General features: G+C 38.8%; 1 protein-coding gene across 9 annotated transcripts in view; it reads left to right on the forward strand.

The window, feature by feature from the left end:
* The window catches only part of PIKFYVE (phosphoinositide kinase, FYVE-type zinc finger containing), a 75,965-nt gene that overhangs the window by 2,082 nt on the left and 51,436 nt on the right, over positions 1–22,447 (forward strand). For 6 of the 9 annotated variants that reach the window (XR_010410283.1, XM_064586989.1, XM_064586987.1 and 3 more), the window contains exons 2-9: positions 1,693–1,873; positions 3,974–4,126; positions 4,380–4,415; positions 7,318–7,436; positions 8,197–8,368; positions 13,131–13,338; positions 15,351–15,440; positions 21,089–21,227. Coding sequence is in view for 8 of the 9 variants with exons in the window: in XM_064586989.1 (XP_064443059.1) it covers positions 1,702–1,873; positions 3,974–4,126; positions 4,380–4,415; positions 7,318–7,436; positions 8,197–8,368; positions 13,131–13,338; positions 15,351–15,440; positions 21,089–21,227 (1,089 nt within the window). In the remaining variant the exon portion in view is untranslated. The remainder of the gene's footprint in view (positions 1–1,692; positions 1,874–3,973; positions 4,127–4,379; positions 4,416–7,317; positions 7,437–8,196; positions 8,369–13,130; positions 13,339–15,350; positions 15,441–21,088; positions 21,228–22,447) is intronic. The other 3 variants (XM_064586990.1, XM_064586994.1, XM_064586991.1) reach the window with 2 other exon arrangements.

Below are 22,447 nucleotides of genomic sequence, written 5' to 3' on the forward strand. Positions count from 1 at the left end.
CCCAATAGTGGGTGATATTAGAGACCTCCTCTCTCCCTCTCCTTCCCTTCCTCCTCCTCCTCCCACCCCCTCCCTCACTCAGCTCTCACCCTTTCCTTCCTTCCTTCCTTCCTCCACCTTCCTCTCTCTTTCCTCCACCTCTCTCCCTGCTCTTCCTTAACACTCCTTCCTCTTTTTCTTCCTCCTTTCCTCCCCCTCTTCGATACCAATAAACATTTATTGCCAAATAATGTTCAAGTCCATGGTTTCATTTCTGCTTTAATTAATTAATTAATTAATTACTAATCAGGCAATGTCTTGAGTAGTTAGAATTCAGATAGGCTAAAATTGGAAGTCTGTGAAGAGCTACAAAAATAATTTTGATCAAAAGGGAATTCTAGGATGAAATTTTGGGGTCTAATTACAGTTCTACCACTTACTAGCTGTGTAACCCTCAAGAAAGGTGTTAGGTTCAGTGTACATTGGTTGCCTCAAAGGTGAAATGTAGTAAGTTCAGCTCTGTGCTCCCTCCAGGATTTTTGCAAAAATAAAACGAGATGGTAGATATGATTTTGAAAGTGAAAAGCATTTGAAAGAGTATGATGTCCTCTTAGTAAAACATAAATTAGTTGACAAACTATAGCACTTTAATGACTAGGGTTATGCATAGTTTATGGTTCTCACTTATTTGAAGTATTATGACAGGAAATGGACACCGGTGTTTTTCCGTATCCTCCATCTGGTGATGTGGTTACCTTTACTACTTCGGTTGAATTATGATTTTTAGTTATTTAGAAAAAGGTCCTTTAAGATCTTCATTTTAATGTCTATATGAGTTTACTCTTAAAAGGAGAAAAGCCAGGTTCATGTGCCTAAAAGAAGAGATGATAGGAACAGCTTGTTGATTTGTATATTTCTTGAGGTGATAAGGCACAGCTTGAGGTAATTTTTGAGGTTATACAGAAGTGTCATTAAGGGATCACTGTTTCATCTTCTTTTCTGGGAAATATTTATGTTTTACATTTTTTATTTTTTAAAAAGATTTATTTATTTATTTTAGAGAGTGAGAGAGAGCGTGCCTGCATATGAGCTGGTGGAGGGGCAGAGGGAGAGAGAATCTCAAGCCGACTCACTCTGAGCTCAGAGCCCATATGCTGGGCTCCGGCTCCATCTCATGACCCTGAGGTCATGACCTGAGCCAAAATCAAGACTCAGACGCTTAGCTTGACTGACTGGCACCCCTGCTTTGCATTTTTTTAAAAGAAAAAATTGAATTAAGTTCAAAAAATTTTGAGGAATTAATATGCTTGTGTAAAACCAGTTTTCCCCAGTAACATTAAAAAACTATTGAGTGTCTGTCAAAAAAAAAAAAAATCTTAAAAGGAAAAAGATAAATTATGTCAAAACGCTTTTTTCCTGCTCACACTTACACCTTACCTCAAAATTGCTAATGATTTTGATATTTTTTGTAGATTGAATAGCAATGTTGAAAATTAGATTGGCTGTGTACTCATAGTTTGACGTGATTGAGACCCTTATGATCTAGACTGCAGTGTTTCTAAGCCTTAATTTTCAATATATGCTAAACTAGATTTATTTACTCTTTGGTTTTCAGGGGTCTGAGTTTTCAGAGTCAGATTTCCAGATGTTTAGGGATGCTGTTTGGAATCAACTTTTGTGCTTCCTTAGGAACTCATATCTTTTGTTTTTTAGACTCATGAAATGGCCACAGATGATAAGACTTCCCCAACATTGGACTCTGCTAATGATTTGCCTCGATCTCCTACTAGTCCTTCTCATCTCACACACTTTAAACCTTTGACTCCTGATCAGGACGAACCTCCTTTTAAATCAGCGTATAGTTCTTTCGTCAATCTCTTTCGATTTAACAAAGGTAAGCCTTATTCTTAAGGATCAGAGAACCTGCAATTTTGATTCTCGGAAATTCTCTTGTTCAGCTTTCATGCTGTGTCTTTGCAAGGATGTGAAATATCAGCAAAGAGATAGCTTTAATCATAGGTCACTGGGGTTTATTATGAAGAGAAAGCTGGAATAGTCCCTGTATTCTTATTAATTATTGGTAACTAAAGATCTGAATTGAAAACTAAATGTTAAAAAGAGGTCCAAAAAAAAAAGAGGTCCCTTTTTGAGTTAACATTTTTTTTTTTCCTTTCTTAATATGTTTCAACTTTCTTAAGTTCACAGAGTGGACTTTGTTCTTTTAGGGGTTAATAGCCAAAAGATTGTAATTAGACCTATAAAACTAGAAGAATCAGCATATGGGAGGAAAGGTTCTTATTTTTCCAAAATTGAAACTGTCAGCATGCCTGTTGACTTAAACCCATTAGATTAAGGTGTAAATGTAATGATATCAAGGGAAAAGATGCTTTTTACTTATTAATTTCAGGAAATTTAGTATCAATGCAGTACTTTTATTTAATGAACAGTCTGTATTCCAAACAAATGAATTGTCCCTGAAAGAAAACTTCCCTTTCAGGATCCAGTCCAGGGTCAGATTTTGCATTTAATTTTCATCTATCTTTAGTCTCCCATTCTTTGTCTTTTGTGAGACTGACATTTTTGTAGAGAACACGCCAGTTACTTTATAGAATCTCCTTTATTTGGGATTTTCCTTATTTTTTATTTTTTTCATTGAAGTGTGGCTGACACACAGTGTTACTTTAGTTTCTGGTGTACAGCATAGTGATTGGACAAGTGTATACATTGTGCTCTGCTCCCCACAAGTGTAGCTCCCATCTGTCACCATGGAATGCCATTACATACCATTGACTATGTTCCCTATGTTGTGCCTTTCTTCCCCAGACTTGTTCATTCCATAACTGGAAGTGAAAAGGTACATTTTAAATGAGCTCTTTTCAAGTAATATATTTTTTACCTGGAAAAATTTTTTAAAAAATATGGTCTGTATCTTTGCTTTTTATTTGGCTGTATTATTTGACATGCATTAGAAAGTAATCACTCTTGTTGTAAGGAATTTGAGGGCTAATTGTTAAATGAATTCAGGAGAAATTTTAATAGTATTAACTGACTTTTAGTAGTAGTCATATTTAAAGCTGTATAAAATCTCCTCCTCTCAGTCCATTTTTAAGATAATGACTTTTTAAAAAATTTGTTTACTTTTAGATTTATAGAAATTTATAGAAAAATTGGGAAGATAGTACAGAGTTCTCATATACTCCCACACCCAGCTTTCTCTGTTATCTTACGTTAGTGTAGTATACTTACTATACTATATTCATGAACCATCACTGATGCATTGTTATAAACTAAAGTATGTGTTTTATTCATACTTGTTCAGTTTCTACCTAAAATTCTTTTTCTGTTCTAGGATCTCATCCAGGATACCACATTATATTTAGTCATCAAAAGACAATAATCTTTTTATTCAGCAAATGTTTATTGAGCACCTACTATTTACTATTGCACTGTTTTTTTTTTTGTTTTTTTTTTTAAGATTTTATTTATTTATTTGATAGAGAGAGACAGCAAGAGAGGGAACACAAGCAGGGGGAGTGGGAGAGGGAGAAGCAGGCTTCCTGCGGAGCAGGGAGCCCGATGTGGGGCTCAATCCCAGGACCCTGGGATCATGACCTGAGCTGAAGGCAGATGCTTAACAACTGAGCCACCCAGGCACCCCCACTATTGCCCTGGTTTAATAGTACATGGGATCTACCCTATAAACAAAACCGATCAAAAAAAATCTCTGCAGGCATGTAAAGCTTGCATTCTGTTTCCTTTAATATGCCCAAGATATTTCTAACGAAATGTAAAACTGAGGATCACATATGACAAGGATATATGGGCCTATAATTTTGCCACTTTCTTTGAATTTCTTTTTTTTTTAAACCTAATTTTTAATTATGCAAGTAATACATTAATACATTATTTTCTGAACAATTTCTTCTGTTCCTTCTCTTTGCTGAACTCTTGAGTCTTATTTTTTCAAATAATGCCAAGCTTTCCTTTGCTACAGAGCGTGCAGAAGGGGGCCAGGGGGAGCAGCAGTCTCTAGGTGGAAGTTGGGCCAGCCCTCAGCTCCCTTCAAGAACACAGTCTGTGAGGTCACCTACACCTTATAAAAAACAGCTTAACGAGGAACTCCGGCGACGATCTTCAGCAGTATTAGGTGAGACATTTCATTTCTCTCTTGTGTGTTAGATTTTTCCAGTCATTATGTTTCCCAGGTTGTTTATTGACTTAACTTTTCTGCTGTTTGGAATAGTCAGGTGCTCCTCAGAATTAATGACACTGTTACCTCGGTAGTGAAAGAATTTGTTGATACCTAAAAAAAAAATTCTTAAGCATTTTATTAAATTGTATCTTAGGCCAAGCACAGATCTCTTGACTGTTTTTTGATTAATTACTTGCTTGGGTTTCAGCAGAGAACAGTTTGCAACATCCCCAGGAGAACACAGGTTAGTTTCAGCTTTGTGAATGAATTCCGCATCTGTTCTTGGGATGGCTAGTGTAATGTGGTGTGCATGCCTCTGGCTGCAGAACTCTCTTCACTCCGTTAGCCGGCTGCCACTTGCTCTTGGCCTTCTGTCCTTGTTGGGGTGCAGACTGTCCTTGTGGCTGGATAAGCTGAGCTCTTGCCTGTTTGTTCTATGTCCTAGTCGACTATAGTCATCTCCTTCATTTTCATACTCTTCTGATGAGAATAGGTAGGCTGGGGATCAGTGCCTGAATTGAGAGACAAGACAAAGTGAGTTGTTTTATGTTTTATTTCTGTTAGAGTATTAAACTGAGCACAGTGGTTTGCCCAGCTCAAGGTGATAGAAGGGCAGTGAGAGGTGGCATAATAGAGAAGGAGGGGGCAACATTGGAAGTCAAGTGTCCCTGAACACCACATCCTGTCTTGTCTGGCCAGTCTTCCCCATGAAATCCTCGAGTGAAAAGTAGGCAGGCACAGGTAATGATGTTTGGTGGGAGGGTATCTTATAGCTAGCTGAGACTCGGTGCGGAACCGCCTGAGGACTGGAGCAAGGCTGCATCACCTCTGCAGGTTTCCTAGGGCAACGAGCCTCAGCCGGGGTTACATCAGCCACTTGGAAGGAAGAATCAGAAGGTGGGAAGGGGGAGAGGGAGAGAGGAGCTCTTCTTCAACCCCAAGTGGTTGGAAGGAAGAGACCATCCCCACCTTAACCTTTAAGCTCAGTGAACTTCCCTTTTGAACCTGACCTGTGGAAACACTATTGTTTTTGGTGAGGGATCTGACTACATCCTATGCTGAATTAGGCATAGAATTTCTTTATTTGTAAATTGAGGAGTTGGACTAGAGTCTCTTAGGGATTACAAACTGATAGCCTGTCACACCTTGCCTTGGTGTTTTGATAATCTTGAATTTAAATATCACTAGGTGGGGCACCTGGGTGGCTCAGTAGGTTAAGCGTCTGCCTTCAGCTCAGGTCATCATCCCAGGGTCCTGGGATCAAGCCGCCTGGTGTCGCTGGCGTCGGGCTCCCTGCTCAGCTGGGAGTCTGCTTCTCCCTCTCACTCTGCCCCTCCCCCCTGCTCCCCTCTCTCTCAAATAAATAAATAAAATCTTAAAAAAAAAAAAATCACTAGGTGGAGCTTGTAATGTCTAGTTTGCTGCAACCCCCACCACTCCTTACTGTCTTTTATCAAGTCCGTTTGATTCTTTGATTCTTTCTGCCTTAGCTGCTAGGGGCATTTAAGCTTTTGAAGCCTGAGACTGTTTGACTAATCAAGTTCCTTTTTCTACTGAAAGGCTGTAATTCCACAATTTACTAGCCCTGTGACTTTAGGAAAATCAATTATGTAATATCCATTTTACAAGAGAAGCATCTTAGGTTATTTAGGGCAGAGTGCTAGACCAGATCTCTCAGGTCTTTTCCACTTTCATCCTGTGATTCCTTTGGTTCCAGGAACAGCCTTGCTCATCCTTTTCTAGTGAATGATGCTATTTGTACTCTCTTATATTTCTGAGTAGCTACATGCAGGGGGCTTCACTATTATTTGTTGTCCCAGCATGGGAGCACAGCCATTGCGATCTGCGATCTAACAGTTTCATCTGCCTCTTTTTTCAACTTGTGAATTATGAACACTTGCTTTATATTGTGATACTCAAGAAAAATTTGGTCATTCTGATACTTGCACGTTGTATTCTAGTAACAACTCCTCTGAGCTGTCTGCTGAAATTAGCATATGACTATTTATACAAAGATAAAGTTCTTAAAGTTTTCTAGTATGGGTGCACTTTTGATAATCATTTGTGTTATTCCCTTGTCTTGGGAAGTTTTTTGTCAATTTAGATTTAGAGAGCAACCTCTCATTTCTCGGTAATTCCTTCTGCCCCACCCAACCAAAACAAAGAACGCCTAAAACAAATCTAGCAGATAAGTGAGCTTGAGAGAGACTTAAGGTGGGGTATTTTCCATCTTAATCGGCCGTAGGTTATTAGGTTAATGAGTTCAAGCTAATAGAGATGTTCATCCTTTTTGTCAAGCCACTTCCACTTCATCCTTAGGTTTTTTAACTGCCAGAGCCAGGAATAGGTGGAAACTTCACTTAGAATCTTGCTCTAAAATAAGGACATAATATGACAGCTTTGGTGGGCATACCCATTTTGGCCACGAAGCTGAATTTGGGTCTGTTTTACTATTGATAGGACTGACTTTAGTATTGCTATTTAAAGTGTAAGTGATCCCTTCCAGTTCGGAGCTGCAGGGTCAAGGAGGTGGCAGGAAAGGGTAGGATTGGAGTTCTAGCCATTCTTTGGCATTTTTAATCTGTTTAGATCTTGGTGAAGGGAATTTTCTGGGTAAATTACCACCCTGGATGTTCTAAACTCTGTCAGTCTTTGGGAATGTGTTTTATTAAACTCCTTTCTGATCATCTGCTTCATGAGGCCTAAAGTACTTGGTCTCTAATGAACTGAACTGTTGCTTACTGTTTGTAGAAACGAAGCCAGGTTAACTCACACGGATTGCTTTTTCTTCTGCTAAATTTCTAGCAGGTATTTATTACGGCGTGGAACCAAAGAGCCCAAGAAATCATTAATGAATTTGGGGCCATTTAAGCAGTGTGTCCATCTGAGGCCTCAAATCGTCAGTGGTCGTAGACAGTGCTTTTCTTAGGTAGTCCTTCCTTACTTGCTTGTGAAGCAATGGTTTACATGGTAATAAATACTTCCAACAGCCTCTTACCTTTGTAAAAACTAGTTTAACTCTCAATCCATATCACTGGCTGGGAGAACATAAGGGCACTGTGCATCACATTTCTACCTTATTTTGCATAGATATTAGAGACTAATAACAAGGTTGCTTTTTTTTTTTTTTGGTAAATCTGACTCAGACACAAGAAGGAAAGCAGAACCTACCTTTGGAGGTCATGACCCTCGTACGGCTGTTCAGCTTCGAAGCCTCAGCACAGTATTAAAACGCCTCAAGGAAATCATGGAGGGGAAGAGCCAGGTACTCTCTCGAGGCTTTAGAAGATTTTTACTAAATACTTATATGGGGCTCATGGCATACTCACTAAAAATGGCATCATGCTACTCGACTCGAAAGAATGTTCAGCTAGTACTTCCTCCAGCTATGAACACATTTTATGTACAAATTCTTAATTTTAATTTTTCAGTTTTCTTCCCCTTTATGGTTAGTGCTTTTTGTTTTAAGTTAGAGCTTTTCTGTTTAGGAAGTACTTATTTAGCGCAGGGTCAGTAAATAGTCTTTCATGGTTTCTTCAAGAAACTTTATAATTCATGTAAAGTTTTGGGGTCAAGCTTTATTTTTTTCTCATGGAGGTCTAATTGGACCAAGTACCATTTTTTTGGTTTTGTTTCGTTTTGTTGCCTTTTTTTTTTTTTGGAAAGACCATGCTTCACTGATTGCATTATAAATCTTGTCATAAGTCCATATACATGTGTGAGGGTGTGCCGGGCTCTCTTTTCTGTTCTATAGCTCCATTTTTTTCTATCCTTGATTGAATTTTCTGTCTAAAATTACTATAGTTTTAGAATAAGTCTTGGTAGCTGGTAATGTAAGTCCTTCACCTTAAGTCTTGTTTAAGGCTGTTTAAGGCTTAAGGTCATTTGGTCTTTTCCATTCCCATATGAATTCTTGAAATAGTTTGTCAGTTTCTGCAAAAGAAACCTTGTAGGATATTGATTAGCATTGCATTTGTCATTGCATCTTTTCATATTTTCAATTTCACATACTGTTATTGTTATAGGATAGCGACCTGAAGCAATACTGGATGCCCGATAGCCAGTGTAAAGAATGCTATGACTGTAGTGAGAAATTTACGACCTTCAGGCGCAGACACCATTGCCGACTGTGTGGGCAGATTTTTTGCAGTCGTTGCTGTAATCAAGAAATCCCTGGAAAATTTATGGGCTATACAGGTAAATGCACTTTATTGACAGTTTTTAAAGGTCATAACTATAAAATAGTTATAATACAGGACCGATGTTAAGGCAGTTTTTATTTTGGGTTTCATGTGTGAGACATGGGGGACACAAAAGTGAGGGAGATACAGCTTTGCTTTAAAGGGACTTTACAGTTGAATAATAAAGTAGATGGAGAGGTTCAGAAATAACTAGAGTAAAAGATAGTGTGTCATAGATACTAGCAAAAAACCACAGGAGCATTAATATTTATTAGACAAGGTGGTTAGGATAGATTACTGATATATATTACTAGGAGAGTTTTCATTTTACAAAATACAGATCGTCCTTGAGTTATATGACACCTTGCTTTAGCAAATTGCATCTCATTCATATTCTTTCATAATATGGAAATTTTAATTTATTTGTTGAAGCAGAAAATACTAAACAATGGTGTGTGGATTTGTACAGTGATTTGGGAGTGGAAGGTGGGCAGAAGTAACCAAAAGGAGAACACTCTTTGCATTTCTTTTTTTTTTTTTTAAAGATTTTATTTATTTATTTGAGAGAGAGAGAATGAGAGAGAGCACATGAGAGGGGGGAGGGTCAGAGGGAGAAGCAGACTCCCCGCCGAGCAGGGAGCCCGATGTGGGACTCCATCCAGGGACTCCAGGATCATGACCTGAGCCGAAGGCAGTCGCTTTAACCAACTGAGCCACCCAGGCGCCCACACTCTTTGCATTTCTTAAATTATTTTTGTTACTATGCAAATCTTCCTCTTAACCTCACTCACTCCCCCCCCCCCCCCCCCCCCCCCCACTAAACTGCTGCAGAGTTCAGAGCTCATTTATCTTTCATCAGGATTATGGCTGCAGCCTTTAAAAGAATTTTTTACCTTTAGTTTTTCCCTACCTGTAGTTCCTTTTCCACACTCTGGTCATTATTCTTTCTTAAATGCTAATTTGATCATGCTGGGTTATTACCTGCCTAAAACCCTTTCAGAGCTCCCATTACCCTTAGGATAAAATCCTCTCTTGTTAATATGGTTGTGTTGGTTTCCCAGGGCTGCCATAACAAAATACTACAAACTGAGCAGCTTAGAACAACAGAAATTTACTTTCTCACAGTTCTGGAGGCCAGAACTACCATAATAGCTCTCATTCCACAGGTCAGGGAACTAATGTAGGGATTCTGCCATTTGCTGAGTATGTTTATTCCAATTATATATTTTAGAACGGAGGAATAACCACAGAATAACCACTGAACCCACTATAAGATGGATTTGAGCTAAAACGCTGTTGATCACCTGACCTCCATAAGCCCCTACTCTGACTGGTAGACTACAATAAAATTTTGGGTCTCCTGGAATTAGAGCCAAGTCCAGTAATCCCCAAAGGTTTGACTGTTATCTGTTCCTCAATGCACAGTCACCCCCGGTAAAAGCCTATAGGTCCCTACCACCTTGGAAGGGTGGTAGAAAGATTAACAGTGTAAGTTTTGGCACTGTAATGAGGGTTTTCCTCAAGGGAACCCAGCCTCCCTGCTTCATTCAGGAATTCTGGGTCTGTAAATGGCTCAATTCTGAGAATTAATTGGGGGGCCATGACTGTTTTTGATTTAAGTTAGACTACTGTCCACTTGTTCTGGAGTTTGTCTTATACAAATTGAGTAAGAATTTAGTAGACTGCCCATCGACTTCACTTCTTTGAGCACCATGATCAATGCCATGGTCGCTACAAGTCAAACTATTCTGATTGCTTCTTTGACTCTACTGTCTATTATAGTATCCGTGCCCACCTTGTCATTGGCTATTAAGTGCCACCGTTCTGCCCCTGCCACCGTAGTATCTAATGGTCTCCATTGCACTTAGGTTTCCCAATTCAGTGGCAGCAGTTCCCACTGTAATTTCTGACCTACAGAGAAGAGCAACCACAAAGCTCTACAAGGATCCTGGGGTTTCCCTCACAAATTTATTTCTCATGGTCATGAAAGGTATATGCTCCAGATCCTCCTGGGGTGAGTGAGCAGGTCTTACATGATAAATCCTTTCTTAACATCTACTCTCCCTAATTCTTTGGATCCCTTCCTTCATAGTATACCAGGGCAGTTCTGGCCTTTCAACCTCTTTAAGTGTAGGCTACTATTGGTCCATGTTTCAGCCAACCAGTCAACCGATGAGACCGTTAGAGCCCTTTTTACCCCTCAAGCTATGATATTCAATCCAGAATCTGTGCTAGTGGGCTCATATCAGTAAATTCAGCTGGGTCCTACTTTATGTTCTTTCCACTGTATCTTTGATATATCTCCACTATATCTCCTATATCTTTGATATCCATTTGCATACCTATTCCCTGGGTTTCTGTCTATATACGTTGGAAAAATCATGTTAGTGCACCATCACATTACCTTTCAGGGCTTGCTGGGACTTGAGTCTTGTTATAGCTCTAGAAGCAAAGAGGGTAGTGGGAGTGGGTCCTGAGGAGAATAAGCAGTGTCTTGCAAGGTAGCAAACTCAGGCCATTTTGGATTTCTCAGGCAAATCAGGGTTAATCTCCTCTGACAGGGTGCAAAGGCTAAGAAAGGTAAAAAAGATTCAGCAGAATTTGGGAGCTTAGTGTCCCCAGCTTCATCAGGATCTTCCCATATATCTCCATTCTACTTTTCAGGATTCCATTCCTTCCTAGTCAGTGCCCTCATTTTCACAGCAGTCATACTGCAAGATTAGTGATTCAGTGTGTATTGTAATTCAGCCACTTGCAGGATGAAACTCTTAGTTTGATTTTCAGCTCTGTGGCTACAGGAGATAATGATTTCTCTCAGGGAAGACATAGAAACTTCCAGGTAGTTTGCACAGCTGGGAATTTGAATTCCTGAGGTCATCCTTCCTCCCCTCCCCCCCACTTTGTCTAGTACAACTAGGAGCAACCAGTTTCGTTATACCTGCTAATTTGACAAAAATATTCTAAGATATGAGGCCCACCCACTTTATGGAGGGTAATCTACTTAAAGTCAACAGATTGTATATATTAATCATACGGTAATCAAAAACCCTTCATACCAACAAGGACACTACTGTTTGACCAATCAACCCGTCTCTCCAAGTTGACACGTAAAATTAACCATTGCAAATGGGATAATACATGCTGGACACAGTTGTATATTGTAGCCTTGAATAAATGTAAAGTACCTAGAATAATGTATGGCGCATGGAGAGGGATGAATGAATATTAAGCAGTTATTGTGGTAGTAGCAGTAATATCTCTGCATCTGTCATGCAACTTTTTAATTATATGTGTGTCTTTCACCTCAGTGGACCAAGTTCTTTGGTGGCAGAGCTGTGTCTCCTCAGTCTTTGTATACCATCACATAATATAGGCATGTGTTCATCAGGCACTTGCTGATGAAACATTTTCAGTTCAGGCTTGGCTGTGTTCTGATCATTTTCATTCTACAGCTGACTGGTAAAGGGAGATTTCCCTATAGTAAGAAACAAACCAAGCCTTTGTTGTGGCAACTTAAAGACCTTTCTGCAGGATGTGATTTCACTCCTTACTGTCGTTCTACTTGGGTCACCTGGTGGTGGTTTGTCCTGACACTCTCATTTATCCCAGACTGGATTCACTTTTTTTGGTCCTGATTGAAGTGGATATATTTTTCTTTAGTTTTAGTATGTTTCATCTGTTGAATCGTGGCATCAGAAAGGAGTAATGAAACAAGTGATACTTAATTTTGCTTAAAATCTATGCACAATTTAACGAAACTGAGGACCACATAGTTGTAGTCTTAAAATGAAAAAAAAACCCTGAAACCATTTATTATAATTATACTTGGTTGTAATTATGGTAAAAACAGTACAGTTGCCTTTAAGAACTCTTTTGTTCCATGTCACGTCAGTTTTCTAATGTTAATTGTAAAAAAAAATTAAGGTGGAATTGTTAAATAACATGTATTTGTAAAATAATGTAAATGTAAAATACATGTTTAATTATCTGACCCCCCCCCTTTTTTTTTTTAGTACACTAAACTTACAGAATCACACGAATAATTGTTACAGAAAAACAGGATAGAAATGAAAACTTCTGTTTGGGCAGGGCTGCGTCCTAAAAAAAAAAAAAAGGCAGTGTATGAAAGTATTCAATAACCTTGTTTGTCCTCCGAAGAATATTTCATTGCCAACTCAACTTTAACTATAGGATTTTCTGTAATAGTTCCCCCACATACCTCATACGGTCTGTAAGCCCATTTTCTATTTGTTTTTGAGATGGTGCCCCCTTGTGGAGGCCACTCCTAGGGCTTCACAATGGAGACCACTCGCAGGGCTTCACAATGGAGACTTACATAACAGTTTCCTCCTTCTTGCCCAGGGGAAATATGTTGTTTCCCTTTTATATTGGTTTATTTACTGTATTCGAAACAATTTTTTTCTTGAACCTACTGACCTTTATTTCATTTTTAGAACCTTGAAAAATGTATTTTTTTTGAAAAATATTCTTAAAGAGTTTTTTCTAGTATCATTGGGTGCTGTTTTCTTAACTCATTAATAAAAATTTGAGGTTATTTGAATGCCTGGATGAACTTATCATAGTGATGGTTTTTAAAATATATAAATGAGCTAATAAAATTATTTTGCATCGTGAAAACATCTTTTTTGGTAGTCTTTACTTGAAGACATTTTCCTGTTACTTGAAAAACTATTAACCCAAGGATTTAATGTGTTTTGTTAAGTAACCGATTATCGTTATTTTTTAAGTTAATTTTCTTGTTTTGTTTTCCTTCCTAGGGGACCTCCGAGCTTGTACATACTGTAGAAAAATAGCCTTAAGTTATGCTCATTCCACAGACAGTCATTCCATTGGGGAAGACTTGAATGCTCTTTCAGATTCTGCTTCCTCTGTGTCTGTACTTGATCCAAGTGAACCTCGAACACCTGTCGGAAGTAGAAAAGCCAGCCGCAACATATTTCTAGAGGATGATTTTGCCTGGCAAAGGTATTATTACTAGAATACAATTTTATTTATATTTGAGGAATACAGATAGTCTTGTGACCCATGAGTGCCTTCAGTTAATTTTTATCTTCTTTGAATTATTTCCAACATATTCCCCTCCTTTTTCTTTGGCTTGCTACCAGAAGGATCATGGAATATTTATGGATAGTGTTTATATTGACTAATTAGAATGTAAGCTCTACAAGAGGAGAGACTTTATGTTGTTTTTGTTTACTGTTCTACCCACTGGCACCAAGAACGGTGTATGGCATATATATGATCTTGATAATATTTGTTGAAAAGGAAACAGAAGTTATTGAGATGAATAATTTCTAATGTAGCCTTCTTAGAGAAGGAAAATGCCCATAAACTTTGTATTCATAATATTTGTAAATGAAATTAGGTTTATTTCCTCCCTAAGGAACACTTCATGTTTTCCATAGATCTAAATATGCTATTTCCAGCTGCCTGCTGGTGAAGGATATTACTAACTCTTGGAAGCTACATGGAATTGTTTGAATTAGAATCCTAGATTCATCGGTTTCTGATTTTTTTTTTTAGCTAAGTTATATTCTTATGTACATCATCTACATCTGGCCTCTGGCCATATCAAAGAGCTTAGAGTTTTAATTAACCTTTTTCTGATAAGTTATTTTATCAATCACCCCTTAAAGGTGTGAGGACTTAATAGGTAACCAATGAATTTAAATAGAAGTTAAGAATGAATTATAGCTCCAGTCTACATATATGACTCTCAGGGACGTAATGTGGAGCAGAAAAGAAAGTCACATGTGTATACAACGATTATTTTATTTATTTATTTTTTTTATTTATTTGAGACAGAGAGAATGAGAGAGAGAGAGAGAGCACATGAGAGGGGGGAGGGTCAGAGGCAGAAGCAGGCTCCCCGCCGAGCAGGGAGCCCGATGCGGGACCCGATCCAGGGACTCCAGGATCATGACCTGAGCCGAAGGCAGTCGCTTAACCAACTGAGCCATCCAGGCGCCCTATACAATGATTATTTATGAAGTTCAAAAATACACAAAACAAGCCCACTCTCTAGGTATACAAAGGTGGTAAACGTAAAGAAAAGGAAGAGAATGATAAGTATAAAATTGACAAGAGTAGCTTCATCGAGGGCCCAGAGGGGAATGGGATTGGGAATGGGATTGGGTAGGGGATTGGGTAGGGGATACAGGCATTTCGGAGTCCATGCTAGTGGTGCACTGGTATTTGTGGCATCATGATTCTTCATTCATTACATGTATTTTATAAATTTTAAAAATTGATTCTACATTTAATAGACCAATAGAAAAGTATAGGGATTCTCAGTTCTTTCTTCCTTTAGCTAGCGATGCCTTTTAGTTGTACCTGGCTCTATTGTGTGAGTCCAGAATTGGCAAGTGTCCTCTAATAAACTAGATTTGAAAGCTTCCTAAGAGATGTAGGTTAGATGTCAAGGATAGAATAATTTTATTTCTGTGCTAATTGTTTCATGTTCATTACCTTTTAGTTATTGTATCTCTGGGATAGGCACTACTTTCTCCTTTTGACAGATGTAGAAGCTGAGGTTTAGAGAGATTAACTAATGGACCCAAGGTCATACAGCTAGTAAGAGGGAGAGCCTGCATTTGGACCTAGGTCTCACTCTGCGGTGCTATTCCAGTGGGCTGTGGGGACTGAGAATAAAATACTTGAACTCAGGATTTCCCTCCAAATCACTTCAATTTTGAGTATATGATGGATGAAGGAGTTCTGTAAGTACCCATCCAACCAGTGTTATTATTCTAAGGGCACACCGTATACTTAATAAACTACCAGTCTTTTGGCAGTTGATGTAGTTAATATAAAAACCATAGTTTCTACCTTAATTAAAAGAAGAAAACAAAACTGACATATAGTCTCATTATTGCAGGGGAAAACAATCAGCTTTTAAATGTTAAAGCATTTCATTGAAATTGGATTTGCTTGTTACTGTCCCAAATCACCTCAGTATTTTTCTGCTTTCTTTGTAGTTTGATTCATCCAGACTCCTCAAATACTCCTCTTTCAACAAGACTTGTATCTGTTCAAGAGGATGCTGGGAAATCTCCTGCTCGAAATAGGTAAACTGCCAAATGAAAACTCCATATTCTGTATTTGATTTTTCTTTCTTTCATGGTAATGAGAAGAGCAAACAGATAAAAATGGGGTGGGATTGATTATTATACTTTCTTAGCTCTAAACCTGAATTAAACTATTGTTTTCCCTTTTGCTAGTCAGCTCTGGCTTGCATTCTCTTCAGTGTCTCTTTTCCAGTATTCTCCACTGGCTTCAGATCTCCACTGGCTTTCTTCTAGCTTAGCAGATGGCCTTATTTTCTATTATAGAGCGAAGAGAGCAGCTAAGAAATAGGCACTTCAACTCTTACCATCACTTACCAACTTGATTTACACTTAGAGCTCATCTTTTTCTTTTTTCCATCTCTTATCCAAGCTAATTCTCCATTTGTATTCTGGATCCCATCCCTTCTCATTTTTTTATTAATCATCCTATTGATGTTTGTACCTTCTACCTCTCATTGCTGACTCCTTACCATTAGCATTTAAACAAACTCAGATAACCTATTAAAAACAAACAGGGCGCCTGGGTGGCTCAGATGGTTAAGCGTCTGCCTTCGGCTCAGGTCATGATCCCACGGTCCTGGGATCGAGTCCCGCATCGGGCTCCCTGCTCCTTGGGAGCCTGCTTCTCCCTCTGCCTCTCTCTCCCTCTGCCTCTCTCTCTCTCTGTCTCTCATGAATAAATAAATAAAATCTTTAAAAAACAAACAAACAAACAAACAAATTTCTTCTTTATGGTTCATCTCTCTTTGTCTATATTCTCAATTATTTCTTTTCTTCTTAGCCAAATTCCTTGAAATAGTTGCCTGTAATCATTCTACACCTGCACACTTCCTCCTTTTTCAGCTTACTAGATCTTACCGATGTCTACACCTCTTCACTGAAAATGCTTTCCTTTTTACAAGTTTAAGTGGTGAATAAGTAGTTCTTAACCTGAAGAACTAGATATCTGAATGACCTTGGTTTAACATACTTTCAGTTTATTCTTTCTACAAGTACCTAGAAACCAGGAATGTGTAATACAGCAATGAACCAAACAGACAAAAATTTAATGCGCAAAAAAGCAATAAGACATAGGGGTAGAGATAGGCATTTTAAATAGTGTAGTCAGGGAAGACCTCACTGGGAAGGTGACATTTGAGCAAAGACCTGAGGATGTGAGGGAATGAGCCATGTGGACATTTTGTAGAAGAGTGTACCAAGAAAACAGGAAATAGCAAATTCCTAGAAGGAACATAGCTGTTAGAGGTCCTGTGTACCTGGAGTAGAAGGTTCTTACAGTTAATTGTAGGGCTTTGTCATTTACTCTGGGTGAAATGGGAAGCTACTAGAGAGTTCGAGTTTTTAAAAAACTTTTAAAATTATTTTGAAAAAATTTCAAATTTGCAAAAAGTTGCAAGAATAATAAATTTTAACATATTCTTTTTTTTTTTTTAAAGATTTTATTTATTTATTTGAGAGAGAGAGTGAGAGAGAGAGCACAAGAGGGGGCAGTGGGAGAGGGAGAAGCAGACTCCCTGCTGAGCAGGTAGCCCGATGCAGGACTCGATCCAGGGACTCCAGGATCATGACCCGAGCCAAAGGCAGTCGCTTAACCAACTGAGCCACCCAGGCGCCCTTAACATATTCTTTATTAAGGTTCACTAATTTACATTTTCCCATTTGCTTTGTTACTATTTATATAATAGACTTTTTTTCTGAATCATTTGAGAATAAGTTGCAGACATCAGGATCTTTTACTTTTAATTAAAAAACTTCATTTTTTTAAAAGATTTTATTTATTTGGGAGAGAGAGTGAGAGAGAGCATGAGAGGAGAGAGGGTTAGAGGGAGAAGCAGACTCCCCGCCGAGCAGGGAGCCCGACGCGGGACTCAATCCCGGGACTGCAGGATCATGACCTGAGCTGAAGGCAGTCACTTAACCACTGAGCCACCCAGGTGCCCCAGAAAATTTCGTTTTTAGAGCAGTTTTAGACTCACAGCAAAATTGAGTGGGAAGTACAGAAAATTCCTGTATACCCCCTATGCCCTACCTTCATAACCACCCCCACGATCAGTATCCTGCACCAGAGTGGTATATTTGTTACAGTTGATGAACAACAGTAATATATTATCACCCTGCATTGATATATTATAACCCAAAGTCCATAATTTATATTAGGGTTCATTTTTGGTGATGTACATTCTGTGGTTGGGACAGATGTATAATGATATGATATCCAGTGTTGCAGTATACTATAGTTTCACTGCCTTAAAAATTCTCTGTGCTCTGGGGTGCCTGCCTGGCTCAGTCGGTTAAGCATCTGACTCTTGATTTTGGCTCAGGTCATGATCTCAGGGTGTGGGGTCTCTGTGCTCAGTGTGGAGTCAGCTTGCTCCGCTCCCTCTCCGTTTTCCCTGCTTGTGCTCTCTCTCTCTCTCTCTCTCAAATAAAATCTTCAAAAAGAAAATTCTCTGTGCTCTCTTTATTCATTTCTCCCTCTCCCCAACCCATGGCAACCACTGATCTTTTTACTGTCTCTGTAGTTTTCCCTTTTCGTATAGTTGGACTCACTCAGAATGTAGCCTTTTCAGATTGGTTTCTTTCACTTAGTGATATTCATTCAAGGTTCCTCCATGTCTTTTCATGGGTTGATAACTCATTTCTTTTTTTTTTTTTTTTAAAGATTATATTTATTTATTCATGAGAGACAGAGAGAGAGAGAGAGAAGCAGAGGGAGAAGCAGGCTCCCAAGGAGCAGGGAGCCCGATGTGGGACTCGATCCCAGGACCCTGGGATCATGACCTGAGCCGAAGGCAGACGCTTAACCATCTGAGCCACCCAGGCGCCCGATAACTCATTTCTTTTCAGCATTAAATTATGTTCCATTATCTGGATATACCAGTTTACCCACTTACCTACTGAAGGATATCTTGGTTATTTCCAGGTTTTGACAATACGAATAAGGCTGCTGTAAACATTTGTGTGCAGGTTTTCATGTGGTCATGTATTGAGTTCATTTGGATAAATACCAAGGAGTATGATTGTTGGTTCGTAGGTAAAGAATATGATTAGTTTCATAAGAAATTGCCAAACTGTCTTCCAAAGTGGCTGCACCGTTTTGGATTCCCTAAATGGAAGAAGAAGAATTGGAGATGGGAGTTGTGCTATAGTGAAGGGGGGATGCCACAAGGGGATGTGGAGTTAAGACCATTTTTTAAAAGGTGGGATGAATTACAGTATTTCTGTTGGCAGTGTACAAATGGAGAAATAGCTGTGCTAATTTACATTGTAGTTCCATGTGTTTTGAATTAATGCTATTGTTGATGTAAGTCTTTGGGAAAGGTATAATTTAGTCAGTGAGTACTATCTCTAAATAAAACTTCAACCAGCATTCTTAATGCTAGGCTACTTATTAGAGTATTTGACGACAAATTTGACTAATTTTCTTTTGTTCTTGTTACGGCCATATCAGGATATGTGCAGGGATAGTTAGAATGTTAGAGAAGCAAAACACAGGGATAATAAATACATTCATTGGAAAGAGATTTTAATTAATGGAATAAGACATATAGTGGTGACTTTTCATCAAAAGACTATGCCAAGAAATAAATGATTGTTTGAAAAATCTTGCTTATTTATTTGATATCAGTGGTTTCTCATAAGCTATTAAGAATGACTTTTTGCTAAACCTGTTACAAACCTGTGAATAATATCTTAAATTTTTTTTTTAAAGATTATTTTTTGGGGGGAGGGAGAGCACACATGTGCACGCGTATGCACGAGTTGGGGAAAGGGCAGAGGGAGAGAATCCTCAAGTAGACTCCCCACTGAGCGTGGAGCCTGTCTCGGGCCTGATCTCATGACCCATGAGATCATGACCTGAGCCAAAACCAAGAGTTGGACGCTCAACTGACTGAGCCACCCAGATGCCCCAAAATTACTTTAAAAGTATCTTTATACTAGGGAGAGCATAGTTTTTCAATTGATACCTGGTTTTGAAAGGCAGCCTTGTTGTTAGTTGAGTTACCTTAGACAAATTACTTAATCTCTGATTCGTGATTTCTTCATCTGTAGAATGGATTTAGTAGTACCTACTCCATAATATGCTGTGAGAATGAGTTTAGTGTCTAACTCATTGTAGATGCTTCTGCCTTTTTATCCTTTATATAGAAGCTAAAATTTGGTTTCATTTTTTTCTAAGTAGAAACTAACTAAAATTTCTAGTTACAATTTTTTAATAAATAAAAGCTTGGTTGATGCTGTTGACATTCCACTTACAAGTCATTTATCTAGTAACTTTGCCAAGAGGCAAAATTAAGGATATTATATAAGTAATAATATAACAAGAGAGGAAACAAATTTTCACTCATTTTTTTATTGATCAAATTCAAAGTATAATTGAGGACAATAATGCAGTTTTAATAAGAAGAAAGGAATTATTTTGGGGGAATAACATTTGCTTAGTTGGGATTCAGAGTTAATGTTTTCTCTTACCAGAACATTACAGGTGTTCATCTAAAGACATTCTTAATTCATTGGTTATGCAAAAACTATTTGGTCTGTGGGCCATAGTTTCCTGTTCCTGATCTGCCAGATTCTTTCTTCCTTCCTTCCTTCCTTCCTTCCTTCCTTCCTTCCTTCCTTCCTTCCTTCCTTCCTTCCTTTCTTTCTTTCAGATTTTATTTGTTTATTAGAGAGAGAGAGAGCACACAGGCAGGGGGAGTGGCAGAGGGAGAGGAAGAAGCAGGCTCCCTGCTGAGCAGAGAGCCTGACGCGGGGCTCTATCCCAGGACCCTGGTATCATGACCTGAGTGGAAGGCAGAGGCTTAACCAACTGAGCCACCCAGGGGCCCCTGCAAGATTATTTCTATATTTAGTCTGTGATTCTTCATATTTGTCAGTTAAAAAAAAAAATTAGTTTTCAGCATTTTAATAAGAGTTTATATCCTTTTCCTTTGAAATATTAATGATAAATATAGTATATTTGCCATTGCTCTCCTATAATCTTTCCATAGTGACTTTGCTTTACACTTATTCTGAAATAGTTTTAGACTAACACAGAAGTTGGACAGTTTTTTTTTTTTTTAAAGATTTTATTTATTTGACAGAGAGAGAGATAGCGAGAGCAGGAACACAAGCAGGGGGAGTGGGAGAGCGAGAAGCAGGCTTCCTGCCAAGTAGGGAGCCCGATGTGGGACTCGATCCCAGGACCCTGGGATCATGACCTGAGCCGAAGGCAGACGCTTAACGACTGAGCCACCCAGGCGCCCTGGACAATTTATTATAGAGAATTTCTGGATACTCTTCTCTCAGCTTCTCCCAATGATGATATCATACATAACCATCATAACTACATTTAAAAGTACCCTTAGTGTTGGCAAGTAAGCATTTATTTTAAAGATTTTATTTATTTGAGAGAGAGCAATGAGAGAGAGCATGAGAGGGGGGAGGATCAGAGGGAGAAGCAGACTCCCTGCTGAGCAGGGAACCTGATGCAGGACTCGATCCTGGGACTCCAGGATCATGACCTGAGCTGAAGGCAGTCGCTTAACCAACTGAGCCACCCAGGCACCCTAGTAAGCATTTATTTAAAAATGAATTTTCACTGTAATTTTATTTATTGATGAAGAATTTACAACTGTGTTTTCACTTTTTGTTTTTATTTCCAGATCAGCTAGCATTACTAACCTGTCACTGGATCGATCTGGTTCTCCCATGGTATCTTCATATGAGACATCTGTCAGTCCCCAGGCTAACCGAACCTATGTTAGGACAGAGACCACTGAGGATGAACGCAAAATTCTTCTGGTACTGGTCCAGTATCTTTGCTATTTTTGAGCATAAATATTATGTATCTCACTGATTTTTCTTTTTTTTTTTTTTAAAGATTTTATTTATTTATTTGAGAGAGAGAGAATGAGAGACAGAGAGCATGAGAGCATGAGAGGGAGGAGGGTCAGAGGGAGAAGCAGACTCCCCGCCAAGCAGGGAGCCTGATGCGGGACTCGATCCCGGGACTCCAGGATCATGACCTGAGCTGAAGGCAGTCGCTTAACCAACTGAGCCACCCAGGCGCCCCCACTGATTTTTCTTTTTAAGAAACCTACAAATAGCCAGTTAGCATATAAATTAATAGAGGAAATAATTAGCTTAAGTTTTTATTAGGATCACCTAAGAAAGTGGTGAAGCATTCGGCGCTCTTATATTGAATTAATATTTTCTTGATCCCTTTCATCTGGTAAGATAAGAATTCAGGCGCTTTACATAGTAAGAGAGCTGAACTTTTAGTCAGGTCCCAGATTGTTTTTAAACTTTGAAACATGTTTCTCATACACATGGAATGCTTCGCATACCTTTATATTATACGTTTATATGAGATGCTAATCAGTTGTTTATTGAATTTATCTATGTGTAAAATACTGTGTTATTTATATTGAGAGTGATTCAAATGGAAACTGGTTTCTGTCCTCAAGCTTAAAATTCAAAAGGTAGAAATGAGGCTGATGGGCAGGTCCTTAATAGTAAAAAAGTAATACTTTTGAATAAGAAATAGGTCATTAGTGGTGAGGGCTTTAAACTGAAAGCTTGGCCTGGACCTTGAAGAACGGAATGGATTTGGGTAGGCATTGAGGAAAACAAATCTTACTTAAAGATGTGACAAGGTATAGAGATGAAAATAAACATGACATTTTCCATGCACCAAAGTAGGACTTACTAGTTAGGAGAGGTTGGGAGGGAGAGTCAGCTGAGTGTGTGGGCAAAGAGATTAAGCTGAGTGTGTGGGCAATGAACATGGAAGTTACTTGGGGGTACCTGGTGGAACATGGTGAGTTCAGCCTTTACAAGTATAGATTTGAACCCCTGAGGTGCTGAGCAATGTTGGAAGTTTTTTTGAGCGGGAGTCATTCATGGAAGGCCTTCCTTAAGGAAGATTGACCTGGCATTTGGGTACAGGTGAGAAAGGTGGTGGGAAGCTGCTGGAGTGAAGGCTATGAGAAACATTGGTGCGATTGACTATTCTCCCCTCT

The sequence above is a fragment of the Mirounga angustirostris genome, unplaced genomic scaffold (genome assembly GCF_029215605.1).
Source record: "Mirounga angustirostris isolate CCGP_5_RB_7025 unplaced genomic scaffold, mMirAng1.0.hap1 SCAF_3, whole genome shotgun sequence".
Classification (NCBI taxonomy): Eukaryota; Metazoa; Chordata; class Mammalia; order Carnivora; family Phocidae; genus Mirounga; species Mirounga angustirostris.